Source organism: Bos indicus x Bos taurus, chromosome 20, assembly GCF_003369695.1.
Source record: "Bos indicus x Bos taurus breed Angus x Brahman F1 hybrid chromosome 20, Bos_hybrid_MaternalHap_v2.0, whole genome shotgun sequence".
NCBI lineage: Eukaryota > Metazoa > Chordata > Mammalia > Artiodactyla > Bovidae > Bos > Bos indicus x Bos taurus.
The window spans coordinates 36511576-36531292 of record NC_040095.1 but is presented as its reverse complement, the minus strand read 5'-3'; the positions used below and the strand labels follow the sequence as shown (position 1 = coordinate 36531292).

The 19717-nt window shown below is 37.8% G+C and overlaps 1 protein-coding gene across 1 annotated transcript in view; it reads left to right on the top strand.

The window, feature by feature from the left end:
- Positions 1-19717, top strand: part of WDR70 (WD repeat domain 70) — a 278538-nt gene that overhangs the window by 226111 nt on the left and 32710 nt on the right. Inside the window, exons 11-13 of the mRNA XM_027520068.1 lie at positions 4013-4112; positions 7469-7553; positions 9661-9799. Coding sequence (XP_027375869.1) covers positions 4013-4112; positions 7469-7553; positions 9661-9799 — 324 coding nt within the window. The remainder of the gene's footprint in view (positions 1-4012; positions 4113-7468; positions 7554-9660; positions 9800-19717) is intronic.

Sequence of the window (19717 nt, the reverse complement as noted above, 5' to 3'; positions counted from 1 at the left end):
TCTGAGGCTGTCGATATTTTTCCTGGCAGTCTTGATTCTAGCTTGTGCTTCATCCAGCCCAGCATTTTGCATGATGTACTCTGCATATAAGTTAAATAAGCAAAGTAACAATATACAGCCTTGATGTACTCCTTTCCCAATTTTGAACCAGTCCGTTGTTCCATGTCCAGTTCTAACTGTTGTTTCTTGACCTGCATACAGATTTCTCAGGAGGCAGGTAGTGTGGTCTGGCATTCTCATCTCTTGAAGAATTTTCCAGTATGTTGTGATCCACATAGTCGAAGGCTTTAGCGTAGTCAATGAAGCAGAAATAGATGTTCTTCCGGAATTCTCTTGCTTTTTCTATGTTCCAGTGGATGTTGACAATTCAGTCTCTGGTTCTTCTGCCTTTTCTAAATCCAGTTTGAACATCTGGAAGTTCTCAGTTCATGTACTGTTGAAGCCTAGCTTGGAGGATTTTGAGCATTACTTTGCTAATGTGTGAGATGAGTGCAATTGTGTGGTAGTTTGAGCATTATTTGGCATTGCCTTTCTTTGGGATTGGAATGAAAAGTGACCTTTTCCAGTCCTGTGGCCACTACTGAGTTTTCCAAATTTGCTGGCATATTGAGTGCAGCACTTTAACAGCATCCTCTTTTAGAATTTGAAATAGCTCAACTGGAATTCTATCACCTCCACTCGCTTTGTTTGTGGTGATGCTTCCTAATGCCCACTTGACTTCGCACTCCAGCTATTTTTAAGCTTGATTATAACTAAGCTTAAAAATAGATTCTCAGTGAATCTGTTGAATCCCCTGTCTATTTAGGGGGACCTAGGGGTAGATTTGTGGAGAAGGAAATGGCAACCCACTCCAGTGTTCTTGCCTGGAGAATCCCAGAGACAGAGGAGCCTGGTGGGCTGCCGTCTATGGGTCTGCACAGAGTTGGACATGACTGAAGTGACTTAGCAGCAGCAGCAGCAGGGGTAGATTTGAGAGGACAGTTAGATGTTAGTACACCTAGTTTGTTAGATAGCCTAGCATTTGTCTCATCTTGCTCTCAGAGTTTGATTTTTGGTAGCATAGTTGCATTTCAGCAACTTTCTAAGAGGAGGTGCCGACTACAGACTGAATAAATGTGTGCTGTGGACACAAGGCAGGGAGATAGTAGGTTAAATGCAACTCAGTCACTTTGGGAATTGGAGGGAAAGAGTAAGAGTGAAAGGAAGATGTGTAGGGCATGTTATTTGCAAGATTAATAAACTATTTAATATGGAACAGAAAAATTAAGCCTGTTGACCACTGTCAAACTAAAATGTAGTAAGCAGAAATTTTAGGTCAGGTTGACTTGGCTCTAGGACCAGTTTTCTTTCTACTGAATTTCCCCCAGTTTTCAGCCTAGCAATTTATTTAAATTCTCTCATTTAAGATAGTTTATTCCACTGTTTTTATTAATTACAAAGCATGTTTTGATGCTTTTCAGGGTGGTCTTTCCTCTTGCACTGATAGTTACATATTAGTGTGATAGAAAGTTATTGGAATCTGCTGGATGTAAACTCATGGTTTACTCTATGGTTACTACCGTAGAGTATTTGGATTATTTAGAAATTACAGAAAATGGTATATTTTTAAGACTTTGAGGAAGACGTCGTATTTTTCTTTGAGATTTTGACAGTCTCTGTTAGAGAGGAAAAACTAGGATTAGCATAGCCAAAAGAAGGCAGGACCGACTCACAAGGAGATGTTAGAAGGAAGGGAGTCTTGGATCCAGTTTAAGAAAGGTGTTACAATTAGAGCCACCCAGACAAATGCACTCATGTTGCTTGTGTCGTAATGAGTTCCTCACTGCTGGAGGCTCTGTGACCATCTGCTCAGAAAGGGTGACTTTACCAGTTAGAAGTTTGTACTTTGTGATCTCAGAAAGGGCCTTTAAAACTAGGTTTTTGTGCTTGCATTTCCCATCTGTGAGTATTTGAAACTTGATGTTGTCCAAGTCTAAGATAAGGCACTTCTAAGAATCGGAAGCCTATGTAAAGGAGCTAACAATCTCAACTTCCTTAAAGAATGATGTACTTTGCCTGTGATGATTATAAAAGGTGTTAAAGGAGAAGTTGTAGCTTTAGATTTCCCATATTATGCCAGAAGTGTTTTTCAATCACATTGACTTTTTTTTCAAAATGTGGGTGTATTTTTCATTGCAGATTGTCCATATGATGTTTTATGCAAATTTAAGATCTCTTCTGGTTATCCAGTTTATTTCATGGAACAAAACTTTTGTTATTGGTTAAAGTGAAGTAAATGGGTATTTTAAAAGCCTTTTGAAATTTTTTCCAGAATAAAAAAAACTATATTCAGGTAAATTAAGATTTTACATATGGCTATTATATATCATTTCTGTATGATGAAATAAAATATTCATGCTACAACTATTCTTGTCTGGATTCAGATGAGATGTTAACACTTTGCTTGTCTTTGCAAACAGGTTCATCCTAAATTCTTCTATAAACAGGGTGGCAGAGGTTGAGATGTTTAGATAGTATCACGGAATCAATGGACATGAACTTGAGCAAACTCTGGGAGATAGTGGAGGACAGAGAAGTCTGGCATGCTGTAGTCCATGGGGTCGCCGAGTTGGACATACTTAGTGACTGAAAAAAATGAAGTTAATAATTGAAGAGCAGATTTGATATAAAAATCTCAATCAAAATGAAACTGCCTGCTTGCTCTTGGGTTCATGCTGAAGTTTCTATGATATGACTACTGTGGGTTCTGTACCTTTTAATGTTCTGTATCCCACCTGATTGGTGTATTATATGTGCATATTCAGTCGCTTCAGTTGTGTCCAACTCTTTGCAACCCTATGGACTATAACTTGCCAGGCTCTTGTGTCCGTAGGATTTCCCAGGCAAGAATACTGGAGTGGGTTGTCATTTCCTACTCCAGGGGATCTTCCTGACCCAGTGATCAAACCCATCACTTGCATGCAAGATCAAACCCATCCATCACTTGCATGCAAGATCAAACCTGTCTCTTGCGTCTCCTGCGTTGGCAGGCAGATTCCTTAGCAACTGCGCCACCTGGTAAGCTGTTAACAGTAACCAAGTCTCTGGGTCACCTACCTGTCTTACTAGTCTTTTATAGTCCAGGAAAAATATTTCTTCTTGTTTCTTCTTCCTATATCTAGAGTTACATTATTACAATCATTGATCTCATATAGAACTACATATCTGACTAAATGCTTCAAGTTGCTTAATCATCATTATTTTTGCCAGAGGCCCAGTCACACATTTGCTGATACAAGAAATAACAGTTTTGTAAAATAGGTGATATATAAACAATATAGTTAGCAGTATGAGTAAGGTCATAAGTAAGAATTTAAGTCAAGAACTTCCATTAGGTACAGGTACTTAAGGTACTAAATTCTCTGTGCTTAGTTTTCTAATCTGTACAATGAAGGGAATCTTGCAGAGTAATTGAGAACACCATAGGCAAAAGGTAGCAAAGGATATAGTGCCTGGGATACAGTAAGCACTGAGTAAGGTTAGCTCTCATCATTATCAACAGCCTTATCCTACATGTGCACCAAAGAGGGTTCAGTACTTATAGCTGTGTGCACAGTGTCTGACATATACTAGGAACACGATGATATTTTTGCGTTAATAATATATTCATTAGTAATTTTTATTTATATTTATTCATTCAGATAACTATAGAAAATGGTTCCTAAAACTTTACAAGTATAAGAAGAAGAACTAAGTGTGGGGCTAATCTTGTGTTGCTCAGAGCTTGCTGAGGCAGTCTGAAAAATACCTCCTAACACTAGAACTTTAACCTTGTCTCTTCCTTTCTCTTATTAAAGCAAATAGATGTTTTAAAAGCCCTTTGAATTTTTCCAGAATTAAAAAAAAAACTATATTCAGGTGAAATTATAGCTGTTATGTACCATTTTCTGGATGATAACATAATTCTTGCCACAAAACTGTTCTGATTGGGATTCAGATGAGAAGTTAGCACTTTGCTTGTCTTTGCAAACAGGTTCATCCGAAATTCCACTATAAACAAGCTCATGACCCAGGCACAGATACTTCTTGCGTGACTTTTTCCTATGATGGTACTGTCCTTGCTTCTCGTGGAGGTAGGTTAAAAGCTTTCTTCTTGATGTGTTTCTATATGTAAAATGATCATATTTAGCGCTAACAAGTATCACACTAATATCTTAGCACTTAGTAAAGCTAGCTGTGCTTTTGTTAATGGCCTTTGCCAGTCTAGTTTTTTTCATTACAGTGTATTTTCAGCATGGCAGTATTCTTTTATTGGAAATTACCAAGTAAAATTTAGAAAATATGTACTTTTTGGCCAAAGTTTCGATTTTACCTCCAAATTTCATCAGTGTTTGGAACCTCTGAGGATGACCTCTGCTTCTATAGTATGGAATTTTGTAGATGATATTCTATATTCTTTCTATATTATTTTATAGTTCTGGGTCTGGTATTTCAAACTCTTCTATTTGCCGACCATTGATTTTTTTTTCAGTTTAAACACTAACTCAATTTAGTTAATACAACGTTGTATATCTGGATGTTACTTTTTAAATAGTTACATAATCCTGTGATCGTATTGTATTGACAAGTTGACTTATCCATACTCGTATGGTTGAATGTAGGTTGTTTCTAACTTTTTGCTAAATCTTTCTCAAATGAATAAGTGGTATACAAGCAAATAAGAGAATAGTAAGGGTAGCTTATGAACAAAGCGTTACAGGGATGTGTGGAGTGTGCCTGAGAATCTTCTAGTAGGCTTATTTTTGGGGAGAGGAAAGAATCAGGCTTCAGTAGGTTGGAGCCATGTTATAGATGGCCTTAAATATCACATAAAGGATTCAGTGTTTATTCCATAGAGCAAATGAATCTAGCAATGTTATATTTATTCTCTCACATAGTTTATTCACATCATTCATTTTCACTTAACTACTGTATGTTGAGTAACCACTCTGAGCTAAGCATTATGCTAGGTGCTTGGTATAAACTGTGGACATCACAGCAGAGTTCCTTTCCTGAAAGAAGAAAAGACCCTGGTGCTGGGAAAGATTGAGGGCAGGAGGAGAAGGGGGACGACAGAGGGTGAGATGGTTGGATGGCATCACTGACTCGATGGACATGAGTCTGAGTAAACTCTGGGAGTTGGTGATGGACAGGGAGGCCTGGCCTGCTGCTGTCCATGGGGTCACAAAGGTTTGGACATGACTGAGACACTGAACTGAACTGATAGGGTTTAGTGAAAGCGAGGAAGACAGACGTAGCACGGCTTTCCCCTTGGTTTAACTGGTCCGTGTTCCTTTACCCTTGGGGAATCCATTCCAATTCTTTCTTCCAAAGAAGTCTTATATATTTTACCCTCACATAATTTTAAAAATCAGAGCACATGTACATGTATTTTCTATTTATGGTATACATGGCAAAATGGATATGCATAAAAATGTATATTTTGGTTTGGCAATTCTAACCTATTTTTTGTTTTGTTTTAAAAAAGTTTTTGTTTCATATTGGAATATAACCAATTAGCAATGTTGTAATAGTTTCAGGTGGATGACAAAGGGACTCAACCATACATGTACATGTAACCATTCTCCCCCAAACTCCCCTCCCATCCAGGCTGCCACATAACATTCAGCAGAGTTCCCTGTGCTATACAGTAGGATCTTGTTGTCTAACCTGCTCTCTGAGTCCTCAGATGACTCTTACTTAATACCATATACTGTATTCTTTGTGGGTTTCCCAGGTGGCATTAGTGGTAAAGAACCCACCTGCCAGTGCAGGAGTCATAAGTGATGTGGGTTCTATCCCTGGGTTGGGAAGATCCCGTGGAGGAGGGCATGGCAACCCATTCCAGTATTCTTGCCTAGAGAATCCCATGGATAGGAAGCCTGGGGGACTATGGTCCATAGGGTCACAAAGAGTCAGACACGACTGAAGTAGCTTAGCACGTATGCACACGCTATACTCTTTACTTATAAGCAGTGATTTTTAGCCCAAGAGTATATCTGAATCTCCAGGAGGGTTTTTAAAATGCTAAGTGCACTACTTGAAAATTCTCACAGTCACTCATTCTTACATCTCTAGAGTGGTACATCCAAATCTCCTGGGTAGAGTGGGGAGAGACAAGGGGAATAAGAGAGGAGCATACTTTAAAAATTCTTCCTGTAGGGTTTGAAATAGGTCAGCCCTACCCAGTTGGCTATTACTGCCTTAGAAGTATGAGATTAATTCCATTTCAGTCAAAGACATTTTAGTGATAATTTTCCTTTCCCCTTCCATCCTATACTAGCTATTGGGTAACATGTCATCAGCAGAACATGTCTGCTGTAGTCCATCATTTTCTTTCCTGGATGTATAGAATATGCCAGATGGACATTTCTCTGTTCAGCAAAGTCCCCAGGGTGTCGTGAGGTGCTCCTGCTAGCTTCAGAACCTGCCAGGCTAGCTAAACTGTTTAATACAGATTAATGTTTTCTTTTTGTTTGAGGATTGTGAGGATGGGTAAGCTTTTTTAAAAAGGCTGAAAGCAAAAACGTTCTTCCAGTATAAGCAGGTCTCTAATCCAGCCAGTTGTGGATTAGTGCACCTGCCAAAAGTTGGATTTCAGAGGCAGGGTCACAGGAGAGAGAATGGGGATTTTTTATTGAACTCTCCACTCACCTCACTTGCATCTGATACTAATTCCTTATTGGACCCCAGGGATGGAGGCAGGTCTCAGCTGTGGACACTGGGGAGCAAGAACAGCAAAGGTATTACTTATAAGAGTTCTGGCTTTCATTATGGACAGGAATTAGTTAGTAGCCTTATAGAAATATTTCAAAAGTGATTCTTTAAAGAATATTCATTATATTTTAAATGGCTTGGAAAAGCTGTACTCCCCAGCAAGGTGAAGAATGAGAGACAGAGATTGAGTTACCCTGCAGGGAACAGAATCACGTGGCTCACCCTCATTAATGTTAATGGATATTTTCACCCACACACAAGTGGGAAAAAGAATCTGTTGTGAATTGCACTATTTTCAGTCCTGATGGTTGTTAAATTAATATCTTCTTAAGAAGTCAAGTTTTGCACAAATACACCACAGGGAAACTACCATCTGCTCTGCAGACAGTCACTCTTTAGAGATTCTCCAGGGTTCCTCCTAGCCTACAGATGCTACATCAATCTGGAAAGTCACTTCTAGGAGGCTAGTTCATTATCCTGTACCTTTCTACTGTTCTCAGGCTCCCCAGTTAAACAGTAAAACATGTTATGTGCATCTGCTTCCTTCTTCCTTCCCTCCTGCCTCTTTCCTTTCTTTCTCCCTCCCTCCCTCCTTCCCCCACCTCCTCTCATCCGTCCTATTCTTAAAGTTATATACTAAGTTTAGCAAATTCTAAACATGGAACTGGTTCTTTTTTGTTTGTTTGTTTTTGCAAAATTTATTTTCTGTCTTTTTTTCTCATTCCTTTATCAGGTGATGATACATTAAAACTATGGGACATCCGACAGTTTAATAAGCCACTCTTTTCTGCCTCAGGTCTTCCCACAATGTTCCCAATGTAAGTAGCATATTTTTAATATTTGATAAGCACAGGAGAATTGTAAAGTAACTTCTTCATCTTTATGTTAATTTATAGTATATGTCTTAGATCATCTAGAATAGGGACTAGAGAGTGATTGAAATAGGTTTTTTGAAAGATGCATTTTATTTTTCCTTTCATTTTGTACGTTCTTCAGAATATAAGATTTTATTTTTGAAGTTGAAATGATATATGTTCATGTGTTTGTGTGTGTGAATATATACATTGTGTGCACACATAGGGTCTTGAGATAGTAAAAACATTTTCAAGGATTGTTCTTTTGATAGTGTATAAATGACAGAGTAGGCCTGTCTTTATTTTAAAATTTGAATCCTCATACCATTAAACATTCAAAAAACTAAAATCATGGCATCTGGTCCCATCATTTCATGGCAAATAGATGGGGAAAAAGTAGAAACAGTGACAGATTTTATTTTGGGGGGCTCCAAAATCGCTGCAGACAATGACTGCAGCCATGAAATTAAAAGTTGCTTGCTCCTTGGAAGAAAAACTATGACAGACCTAGGCAGCATATTAAAAAGCAGAGACATCACTTTGCTGACAAAGGTCCATCTAGTCAAAGCTGTGGTTTTTCCAGTAGTCATATATGGATATAAGAGTTGGACCATAAAGAAGGCTGAGCACCAAAGAATCGATGCTTTTGAACTGTGGTGCTGGAGAAGACTCTTGAGAGTCCTTTGGACTGCAAGGAGATCAAGCCAGTCAATCCTAAAGGAAATCAACCCTGAATATTCATTAGAAAGACTGATGCTAAAGATGAAGCTCCATTATTTGGGCCACCTGATGTGAAGAGCTGATTCATTGGAAAAGACCCTGATGCTGGGAAAGATTGAGGTCAAGAGGAGAAATGGGTGACAGAGGACAAGATGGTTGGATAGCATCACCGACTCCATGGACATGAGTCTGAGCAAACTCTGGGAGATAGTGAAGGACAGGGAAGCCTAGCGTGCTGCAGGCCATGCGATCTCAAACAACCAGACATGACTTAGTGACTGAACAACAACAACCATGAAAGCAATTTTTCATAGTTACTGAACCTTTATATATTATTTCCTCAATTTTTCTTATCATCGTTCCAATCAATAATTTGGTAACCTTCCATTATTCAGACTGTCTTGCTCTGGGTAGGTGAACACTGTAATCTCCATTCTGCTAAGTTGATAACTGAAGCTTTAAAGATTTTTCTGAAAGCAGCTGAGGTTGGGATTTGATCTCTAAGTCCCACAGTTGGTACCTAAGCAAAATTTTCTATTTTGGTTGAAATAAAATTTCACATCTGTATTAAATGATGACCAGCAAGGAGAGCACAATGGTAATAGAAGCAGCAAATGGAGGAAGCTGTATAATATCAGAGCACTAACTCCAACATGGCCTGTGGCCCATGGTGTTTATCTGTTAAAACAAACAGATGGACAAACAAACGTGAATTTATAGCCAATATGAATGTTTTGAGCCTAGTGCCTGCTACAAGTAATGCTAACTGCATAATGTCTTTGGCTCATGTCTTAGGTCTCATGTCTTATTCACAGTCAGATGGCTGGACCTGTCATCCTCAAGAGCTGTTGAATCATAGCCATCAGTTAGGTTCCAGTGGTGCAGGCTGCTCCTCATTGCTCGGTGCTTGACTTGACAAAACTCAAATAATGTGAGAGGTAGTGCTAATGAAAATAGTTCTCAAACTGGTCAAAATCATCACCACTTAGACATTAGTTGTGTATAGACAGGATCGATGTCAATATTGAGTTTTTTCCCACACTCTATTTACAGTAGAAGATATTATAATATTTAGAAATTAGAGCACAGATTCTGGAGTCAGACTAAATTCAAACCCCAGCTGCACCACTTTCTTTTGTGATCTTGGACAAGATTCATTTAACTTCTTTCCGCCTCAGTTTCCTCATCAGTAAAATGGGGATATTAATGTAAGTGCCTGATGTATTATAAACCCTGTATAAGAGTTGTCTCTTATTACAGTGATGTTGTTTATGTTTTATTTAGCTCACTCGTTGCTGCTGCTTTGTTGTGGGGTCATAATCCTAACCTTATAAACTTCTGTTGTCTGTAGGACTGACTGCTGTTTCAGTCCAGATGATAAACTCATAGTCACTGGGACATCTGTTCAAAGAGGATGTGGCAGCGGCAAACTTGTTTTTTTCGAGCGCAGGACTTTCCAAAGGGTGTATGAAATAGACATCACAGATGCGGTATGTATTTTCTTTCCTCCCAGCCTTGGGAAGAAAGTGAAGCTTGCCTCTTAGCCATCTTTGGTTTTGGTTTTGAAACAGAACATAAGCTCTTGCCCTTCCAGTGCAGTGGTAGCTGCTTTTTTTTCTCCAATACAGGAATTATTAGTGAGCACATTGCAGAGTGGCTTACCTACACTTTCCCCATTCCTGACCCAGTATTTCCTATGGGCGCACACCATAGTCAGAATTTCAGCTGCGCCTGGGATGTTTACCCTCTCTACCAACCAATTTCAGAAGAGGAGAGGCAGATCGTCATGTAGCATACAGAAAGAAGCTTCCCACAGTGTGCGTGTTTATAAGGATTCAGGGATTATGGACAGAGTGAAAAGTTATACCCTCAGAATGTGATGAAGCATATCATTATTTGAAGTCTTTTTCAGAATTTTCCTTGTCAGAGTTGTCATTGAGGTAAGGTGCGGCTTCCACTGAGTTTAATTTCTGTTTAGTTATTGGAAGTTTAAAACATTTCAGATTTAACTACCAAATCCCCACCCCCTTAAGTTTCTTTACATATGTATGTAAGTAGTAAAACACCACCACGTGGGCATGCAGGCATTCATTCATTCATTGATATTTAGAGACTGGAGACGTATGTAATACAGTAATAGTGAAGACTCCCAGAAGAAAATCTGAGTTCCTTTAAAGTCTTTTAAAGTATGTATTATTATTTAGATGGGAAGGCAAATCATTGTTATTTTTTGAGTACAAAACAGGCTGATTAATGTCTGTGTGGATTTTCTTTGGCTCACTATCAGATCCTTTTCATAATATCCTCTGTCTTAAGCATTGCTCTTCTATAGGTTTCTCCAGTTGTTTCAGCTCGTTGTAAACAGTTGAGACATACCATGTACTTACATGATTCAGACCATCGGACCACTGTTTTTAAATCGCCAGCTAAAAATTCCTATCTCTAATATTGTAGTATTACTATGGAGGCTTAAATTGTAGGCCCTAAATTTGAGTTAGTTAGAGACAGTGAACTGACAATGAGACTAATTCTAGATGAGTGCCTAAGTTTATTCTAATCTCATGACATAATTTGAAATATGCCAGCACAAATAATACTTTGTTGGGGTGCATCCTGAAGCCAACTGAAACACTGGAATCAAAGAAAAACACTCTTTTTTAAAAATTTTTATTTATTTATTTTAATTGGAGGCTAATTACTTTACAGTATTGTAGTGGTTTTTGCCATGCATTGACATGAATCAGCCATGGGTGTACATGTGTCCCCCATCCTGAACCCCCTTCCCACCTCCCTCCCCATCTCATCCCTCAGGGTCGTCCCAGTGCACCGGCCCTGGGCGCCTTGTCTCATGCATCGAACCTGGACTTAAATGAAGTCTTAATTTAATTAAGTCTTCAACTTTAATCTCAAAATATGAAATTATTATGATTATTAAGATGTTTATTTTTTTAATGGCTCTCAATGACTATACCTCTCAATATTATTCATGGGGTTATATTTTTAAAATAAAATTTAAATGTAAATGTAAATAAATTAAGGGATATAGAAGTACGATTATACTTTTAAAGACATGTGGATTGGATGTCTTAAGTTTACAGATCATGCTGTTTGTTGTGTTGCTCTGAATTGCTTTTCTAGCTAGATCTTTTTCTCCATAGCACTTACCACCACTTCACCTATTATATATTTGTTTTTTGTCTGTCTGCTTCCACCAGGATGTAAGCCCATGAGGGCAGAAACTTTGTCTGTTTTGTTCACTGCAAACCCCAGTGCTTAGAACAGGCCTAGCACATAGATTGCGCTTGTTTATCGAATGAGTGAGTGGTGTACCTGGGAAGTGCGAGTAATGCATGTTGTAGACCGCAGGTGTGTCTTTGAGGAGTAAGGCAGGAGAGAAATATCTGGAGATGGAAATGTAAACTGACCTTGTATACCATGATAAGAAAGTGACTTTATCTTATGGCCTTTTTTTTTAGCAAAGGAATAACAGAACCAGGTTTTAGAAGTTAATTTTTATTGAAGTGTGAAGGTGAGATTTCCAAGATATAGTATTTATTTATAGTAATATAGTAATTTAGGAGACTGGGTCGGTGTTCCCTATGATTTAAAAAAAAGGTTTTAGAAGAAAGACACTGAGTCTGTCGGTGGTATGTTGAATTTAAAGCACCTTTAGGATGTCTGGGTAGAGATGTTCAGTAGACACACGAGTAGATAACTTTGGTGCTTTCGAAGAAAGAAAGCACAGTTTTGGGGAGAAGTATTTATGGTTCACACTTGAAATGTTGGTTGCTGATTAGTTTGATCACAGAAAAGGGCATAAAGGTCAGAGGAGATGAGCCCTGGGAAACCAGAGCATTTCAGGGATGAGCAAGTGAAAAGAAACAAACAGAAGAGTGAGTTCATCAAGGAAATAGAATTTACCATATATTGAATTATCTTCAGAAAGTCAGATAACAGATTTTGAGATCCATTTTAATAGACGGATGAAGAGAGAGCTTCAAATAGGGACAAAACCATACACATTAAAGTGGCCTTTTAAATTATTGATTTAGGATTTGTCTGGGTTTTTTTTTTTTCTGGTTGTTAACATCAGACAGCATTGTTTTCTGTTTATATTGTAAAATGGTCTGCTAAAGGGACTTTAAACTGCCCCTTTGATCTTTTTTCTCAAGTTTTAAATCTTCTTGGAATGTAAGAACATAAACAAATTCATTCTTTGGATTGGATAAAGAGGCTGGACACTTTGCTAGAGGGGCCAAAACCCACCTCTTTTATTTAATTGTATTTTTGTCATTAAAAGCCAGGTATGGATACCATGATGTTGAGGGGGTGGAATGAATTGGGAAATTGAGATTGACATGTAACACTACCATGTATAAAATAGATAACTAATGACAACCTGCTATATAGCTCTAACTCTGAAGTGCTCTGTGGTGACTGAAATTGGAAGGAAATCCAAAAAAGAGAGTATATATGTATACAGATAGCTGATTCACTTTGCTGTACAGCAGAAACTAACATAACATTGTAAAGCAACTATACTCCAATAAAAATTAATTTAATAAAATAAATAAAAACCTGGTTCTCAAATCCCTGTTGTAAGGAATGTCAATATAACTATTAAAGAACAAAAACACCAGAATTGTCATTTCTTTGGAAATGCCACACACTGGTAAAATAAGGTACTTATTACTCTATTGAATTTTAATTTAGATAGAAGACAGCATCTCATATTCTTAACATCAGCATTTAGTTGTTTGCTTTTTTGACCTGGCACAGGCAGTGGTTGTGTTAGGTCTGTCCTGAAGCCATTTACTTCCATGAAGTATGATTTTCTCACAGTCTTTTTAAAAACTAAATAAATCCCTAGATAGTTATATACTGGACTGCCAAGCACACAATGTATATAGGGAACCAAACACTGTTTTCAGTTAGAGAATGTTAATCTGTATAATTAATTTCCTAATAACTAAAAACTGCCCTGTAATCTTCACAGTAAATAACTTTAAAAAATATAACAATTATATTTTCCATATTTATTTTTGAAACAAATTTTTAAAAAATGTTTTAGTTACACACTGCATTGTCATATTTTTTGAAAAATTTTCTTTCTCTCTTCAGTGTAGAGAATATCAACACTCTTCAACTAGCAGAGGACAAATGTCTAATATTTACTAATTTTACTCTGTGCTGTTTGTAGACATTTTACAGTTCTGAAATTATTTTTAGATGTTTCCTTTGTCGTCTAATTTTGTTTCTTCAAGTTGAAAAAAATGCATATCCTCATTTATCATCTAATTCTTTGTAATTTGAATAATGTGCATAGCCTCTTTTTTAAGATAAATTCCAGAGTATAATTTGATCTTAAGTTTATAAGCTTGCTTTTGTGTTTGTGTGAGAGGGGACCCAAGAGTTTTTATATATTGTGTAAACAGCGTTCATTACTCCATTTTATGTGAGGGAAAAGCATTGGAGAAAAGGGATGGACAAAATGTAATTTGAGATGACCTATCATTTTTTTTTTAAGTAATTACATTTAGAAGAAACAGGAAATTTTGTCTTTTCAAAGTTCCAAGTATTTCGGGAAATGCTTTGAAATACATTTTAAACTATTAGCTTAGTGATTTTTCATCAAACTATACTTTGTTGCAGAATAACTAATAGAATTTCCTTATAAACAAATCAAGGGACATGGTGTATGCAATTGTGCTGGCATATTCCCACTGACACTCTTTCACCCAAGCATAGTGAAATAAAGCTGGTTTGACCTGGCATTATTGAAATGGGGCCTCTTTTCCTCAGTTACTTTGGACACTAATTTAAGAGATACTTACTTCCCTTAAGTAAGGAGGAAAAAAGAAATTTCCCACTTGATCCTGACTTTTCTTCTAGTTTGTTTGTTTGCTTAAGTCTTTTTTTGAGGAACCTCAATGTCTGTGAATGCTGACCGAACAAAGTGAGGAAAAGAAAGAGAAAAACTAAACCTTTGTTTTTAAAACATAGCTATAGCATCTAGCACAGCTGAGCTAGCATTTGGCTGCTGAACAGAAGGGAAGGTTAGAGAAATTTGATTTGGCATTTTCAACTAGACTGCCTTAGGCATTTCAAAGTTGATTGAGAATCCTAGTACCTGTATAAGAAAGATTATAGTAAAGGTCTTTTAAGGAAGACAAAAATTCATTTGTGATTATTTAAAGAGTTGACTCATTGGAAAAGACCCTCATGCTGGGAGAGATTGGGGGCAGGAGGAGAAGGGGACGACAGAGGATGAGATGGCTGGATGGCATCACCCGACTCGACGGACATGCGTTTAAATAAGCTCCGGGAGTTGGTGATGGACAGAGAGGCCTGGCGTGCCGCGATTCATGGGGTGGCAAAGAGTCGGACATGACTGAGCGACTGAACTGAACTGAACTGAAAGAATGTTTGATTATCTTTAGGAAAATTTTTTAATCATTGAAGAGACCAGATGGCAAAGAACAAGGATTATCGTAGAGTTTTGTTTCTTTCTACCCTTGTTTGTTCTCTGGAATCTTTTCCTTGGAGGGATGAAATTTGGATTCTACACACTTACTTACTTAATGCCTACCTATCTACAGGCTATTGTCTCTACCCCTTAATTATCATGATTGCAAAATACATGATTATTGTTAAAAATATGTTAATTATTAAGTAATAGTTTATATATTTACCAAAAGGTGGGAAAGTTTCTTATTTCAGACCTATTTATCTGACTTATAAAGATAGCCTACTGCATAAGAAGGTAAGGTCCATATTGTGTAAAAAAAAAAGTTTGCTTTAAGAAAACAAAAGTTTCCATAAAAATACCAACTGTGTTTCCTTCTTTAATTTAGGTGAAGTTCTGAAGAGAACTTGCATTCACATTATTTTTCTTCACCTTGTAAGATCTGATTCTTCATGTGTACATACATTCTTCCTATATACATTGCAATGAGGACTATATCAGATTAGCCTTTTCTTTTTTTTTTTTAATATTATTTATTTATTTTTGGCTGTGCTGGATCTTTGTTGCTGGCAAGTGGGGAGCAGGGGCTCCTCTCTAGTTGCGGTGGGTGCGTGGACTTCTTATTGCAGTGGCTTCCCCCGTTGCAGAGCACAGGCTCTAGGGCGCCAGCTTCAGTACCTGCAGCTCCCTGACGTTAGAGCACAGGCTCAGCAGATACGGCACATGGGCTTAGTTGCTCCGTGACATGTGGGATCTTTCCAGATCAGGGATCGAACCCTTATCTCATGCATTGACAGGCAGATTCTTCACCATTGAGCCACCAGGGAAACCTCAGATTAGCTTTATTTTGAGTTTTTCTGGTTATAAAAGTAGTATAATAATATAGAAGGGATCACTGAGAAGGTATCATATCTTATCATATTACCCATAGACTATACCAAATATGACATTTACATGAATACATTTTGATGTCCAAAAAATTGCTATATGTGCTAATATATAATATGACATGTAACATATAAAATGAAAGGATTACCACTTCCATTTCATATAAAAGTTTTTGTGTTCTTATTAGAAAAGAATATTGTTTTCTTAAATCCAAAGAGATTGAAGAGAGATAAATGGATATAATGGGGCCATGAAGTAATAGGCCCTTCATGAATCTAGCTGTTTGTCTTATTAAGTGTAAGGGACATGCTGACTCTTCACACTGCAGTTACCCCATGTTATTTGTACATGTGAAGGAGAGCAGAAAGGCCATTCAAATGAATGGATATTCCAGGGAGTCCTCAGAATTGGCTTTGGAATGTGTGTTTGTTCTCGTATTTGAATACAGATATAGCTAGTCTGGGAATTTACTCCGAATTTAATGAATTAATGAAGCTGTACCTGTGAACGCTTGTCTCTGAAGGAGCTGAAGAACTCCTCTGTTCTTCCAATTTGTACTGGGAATAGACTAATGATCTGTCTTATTAGTCCCAGCTCGGGCCGAATCACACCTCTTTAAATGTTTTCTAGAAATAGACAAGTCAAGCGGTCTCTTTGCCCAATCAGGAACTTAAGGAAAATAGTACACAGAGGGAACTTGAGCGATAGGCAGTTAAAATGCCAACTGAAAATGAAAGAAAGACTATATTTGGCATTTATCTGCTTTCTAAAATACAGTGAAACCTTTTTTAATATGAAGCACAAGGGAATGGGAAAAAATGGGCTCTGAGTTAAACTAGCTTTCCATTATCTGATTTTTATTAAAGAGCAATCAGGCTGCTTGGTTGGCTAGGAAATAGCAGTTGCTTTGAATTATGTATTATTTTGAGTAAAGCAATATCAGCTTAATGAAATTCACTTTCTTGGGAAGATTAAACAATGTAAATTCTAGATGGATCCTGATCAGTATGTTTGTATTTAGTAAAATGTGTCTCTTCTGCCATTGCCAAATGATATGACAGTATACTCAACCTAGGTTCATTGAGCATTTGCTCACTGGGAACAGAAAAGGGTGTGTGTGCACTGTGTATTTCCCGGCCTCCTGAGGTATATTCATATTTGTAGGGAACCCAGGAGTAAATAGAGGATGATGGAGTTTCAGTGTCGGTTTGCCAGCACAGCAATTACATGGTTCTTTTTCTAGTACTGCCTTTTTCCCGGGTCCTGAGCTAACTTCCAGCCTGGTAACTGTGGTAGTGCTTTATGGTAAAGCACAGTGATCAGTCAGGGCCACTTTAATTAGCGATGAAAAGAGATGCCATTGGGCTAGAATGGAAAAACAACACTGCGATTTTACTTCTTTTGTGATTTGACTTACTAAACCCTTTCTTGAAATTTCCTGAAGGAGGCAGCATACAAACCAGAGTTCAATTTAAACAGTGACTGAAACTCAGCTGGAATCTCCTGCTAAGTTAACTCACAGTGTACAGGACACTGTGCTGTCTGTAAGGTGTGATTAAATTACTTCTCATTGCACCTAACAGTATTATGCTATGGATGTTCCAGCACAGCAGTTCTCAGGATTTAAAGAGTGCAGCTGAGTGTTCATCTGTAGGCATATGAGAGTAGAAAGGAAAGAAATCACCATTCATCTGTAGGCATATGAGAGTAGAAAGGAAAGAAATCACCAATTTCATGGCGGTTTAACTGTTAATGTCTACCTTAGCGGTGGTGGTGGTTTAGTCGCTCAGTCATGTCTGCTTATTTGCGACGGACTGTAGTCCACCAGGCTGTCTCTCCTTGGAATTTTCCAGGCAAGAATACTGGAGTGGGTTGCCATTTTCTACTCCAGGGCAACTTCCCGACCCAGGGATTGAACCTGAGTCTCCTGCATTGCAGGTGGATTCTTTACTTGCTGAGCCACTAGGGAAGCCCAATATCTACCTTATCAAATCTTAAAATGTTTTACATAAGGAAAATGAAAGGAACAAGTTTAGTAGTACTGATTATTATTTTTAAAGTGATTTTTGGCCTCTATAGGGTCCTGTAGTCACAGCAGTACAATCAGGATACAGAACAGTTCCGTCTCCCCAAACACTCCTTTGTGCCATCCCTCTGCAGGCACACTCACACCCCCTCCCACTCTCAGCTCCTTATCCCTGGTATTCATTGGTCTGTTCTTTATCCCTTTAGTGTTGACTTTTCAAGAATGTCATGTACATGGACTCATAGTGTGTGTAACCTTTTTAGATCAACTTCTTTCAGCTGCATCCTTTGAGATTCACCTAGGTCAGTTGTGCGTATCACTGACTTGTTAACATTTTATTGCTAGGTGGTATTCCACTGTATGAATATAGCACAGTTTGTTTATCTGTTAAAGGACATTTGATTATTTTTAATTTGGGGAGATTTTGGATAGAGCTGTTATAAGCATTCGTTTGTGGGCTTCCCTGGTGGCTCAGCCCTAAAAAATCTGCCTGTAATGCAGGAGACACCGGTTAGATCCCTAGGTCAGGAAGATCTCCTGGAGAAGGAAATGACAACCCACTCGAGTATTCTTGCCTGGGAAATCCCATGGACAGAGAAACCTGGAAGACTTGCAAGTCCATGGGGTTGCAAAAGAGTTGGACATGACTTAACAACTAAACCACAACAATAACAGTCATTCATGTGTGAACATAATTTTTCATTTCTCCAGGGCAAATACCTAATAGGCTTGCTGGGTCATATGATGAATGTATATTTATTTTTATAAGAAACTTCCAAGCCATCTTCAGATAAGCAATATTATTTTGGATTCCCACCAATCATATATGTGTTTTTTACTTGCTCTGCATCCTCACCAACATTGTATTGTAACATTTTTATCTTATACATTCAAACAGGTATTTGAAATGCTTTCTCATCATAGTTATAATTTGTGTTTTCCTAATGACCAGTGAGGGCTTCCCTGGTAGCTCAGCTGGTAAAGAATCTGCCTGCAATGCAGGAGACCCTGGTTCAATTCCTGGGTCGGGAAGATCCCCTGAAGAAAGGATAGGCTACCCACTCCAGCATTCATGGACTGGTGGCTCAGTCGGTAAAGAATCCGCCTGCAACGTGGGAGACTTGAATATCTTCATGTGTTCGTTTTCTATGATTATGTCATCCTGGGTGAAGTGCCTGTTCAAGTCTTTTGCCCAGTTTTAAATCAGGTTTGTTTCTTATTTTTAATTTTGAGAGTCTTTTATATATTCTAGATACCAAGTTCTTGGGATATTTTCTCCTGGTCTGTTGCTTGTTTTGTCTTAATAGAGTCCCTCAAAGGAAATTAATTTTGATAAAGTCTAAATTATCAGTTTTTCTTCTTTTATAGAATGTAGTTTTGCTGTCATAGCTAGGAACTCCTTGACTGACCCCAGCTCATGCAGATTTTCCTCTGTGTTTTCTTGTAAAAGTTTTATGGTTTACTGTGGTTCTTTTTGGGTGTGTGGTTTATTTTGAGCTAATTTTTGTGTTATAGAATGTGCTATGGGTTGAGGCAGGGCCAGGACTAGAGTCAGACTCAAGCACAAAATAGAAGAAGGTATCAAAAAACTCAGTAATCAAAAAAAATTAGCATTTTAATGTAACATAAAAAATAAAATTAATGCAAAAAAATCATGATGAGTAAAATTCCAATATTCTAAGTAAAAATGGAAACAGTAACAGTGCTATGTCAAGCCATATTGAGTGAAACAAAAGGAAAAGTAAGTTGAACTGAGGCTGTCTTAATTTAAAATTTTGATATTTTGTTCATCACATTTTTTTTAGGGGGCCAGGAGGTAGAGTGAAGTACCAGAGTTGGGGGAAATAGTAAACTAGATGCTGCTTCAGTGGTAGTTTGAGTTCTGGACTAATTTCCCAGTCCACCTACTCCTATTTACTTTTCAAAATCCTCAAATCTGGGTTTTATAACTGCATTCAAAGAGAGAGACTGAGTGGAATGTGATCCCTCTATTTCACCCAGCACCAGGAAATTTTTTTTATTAAACAA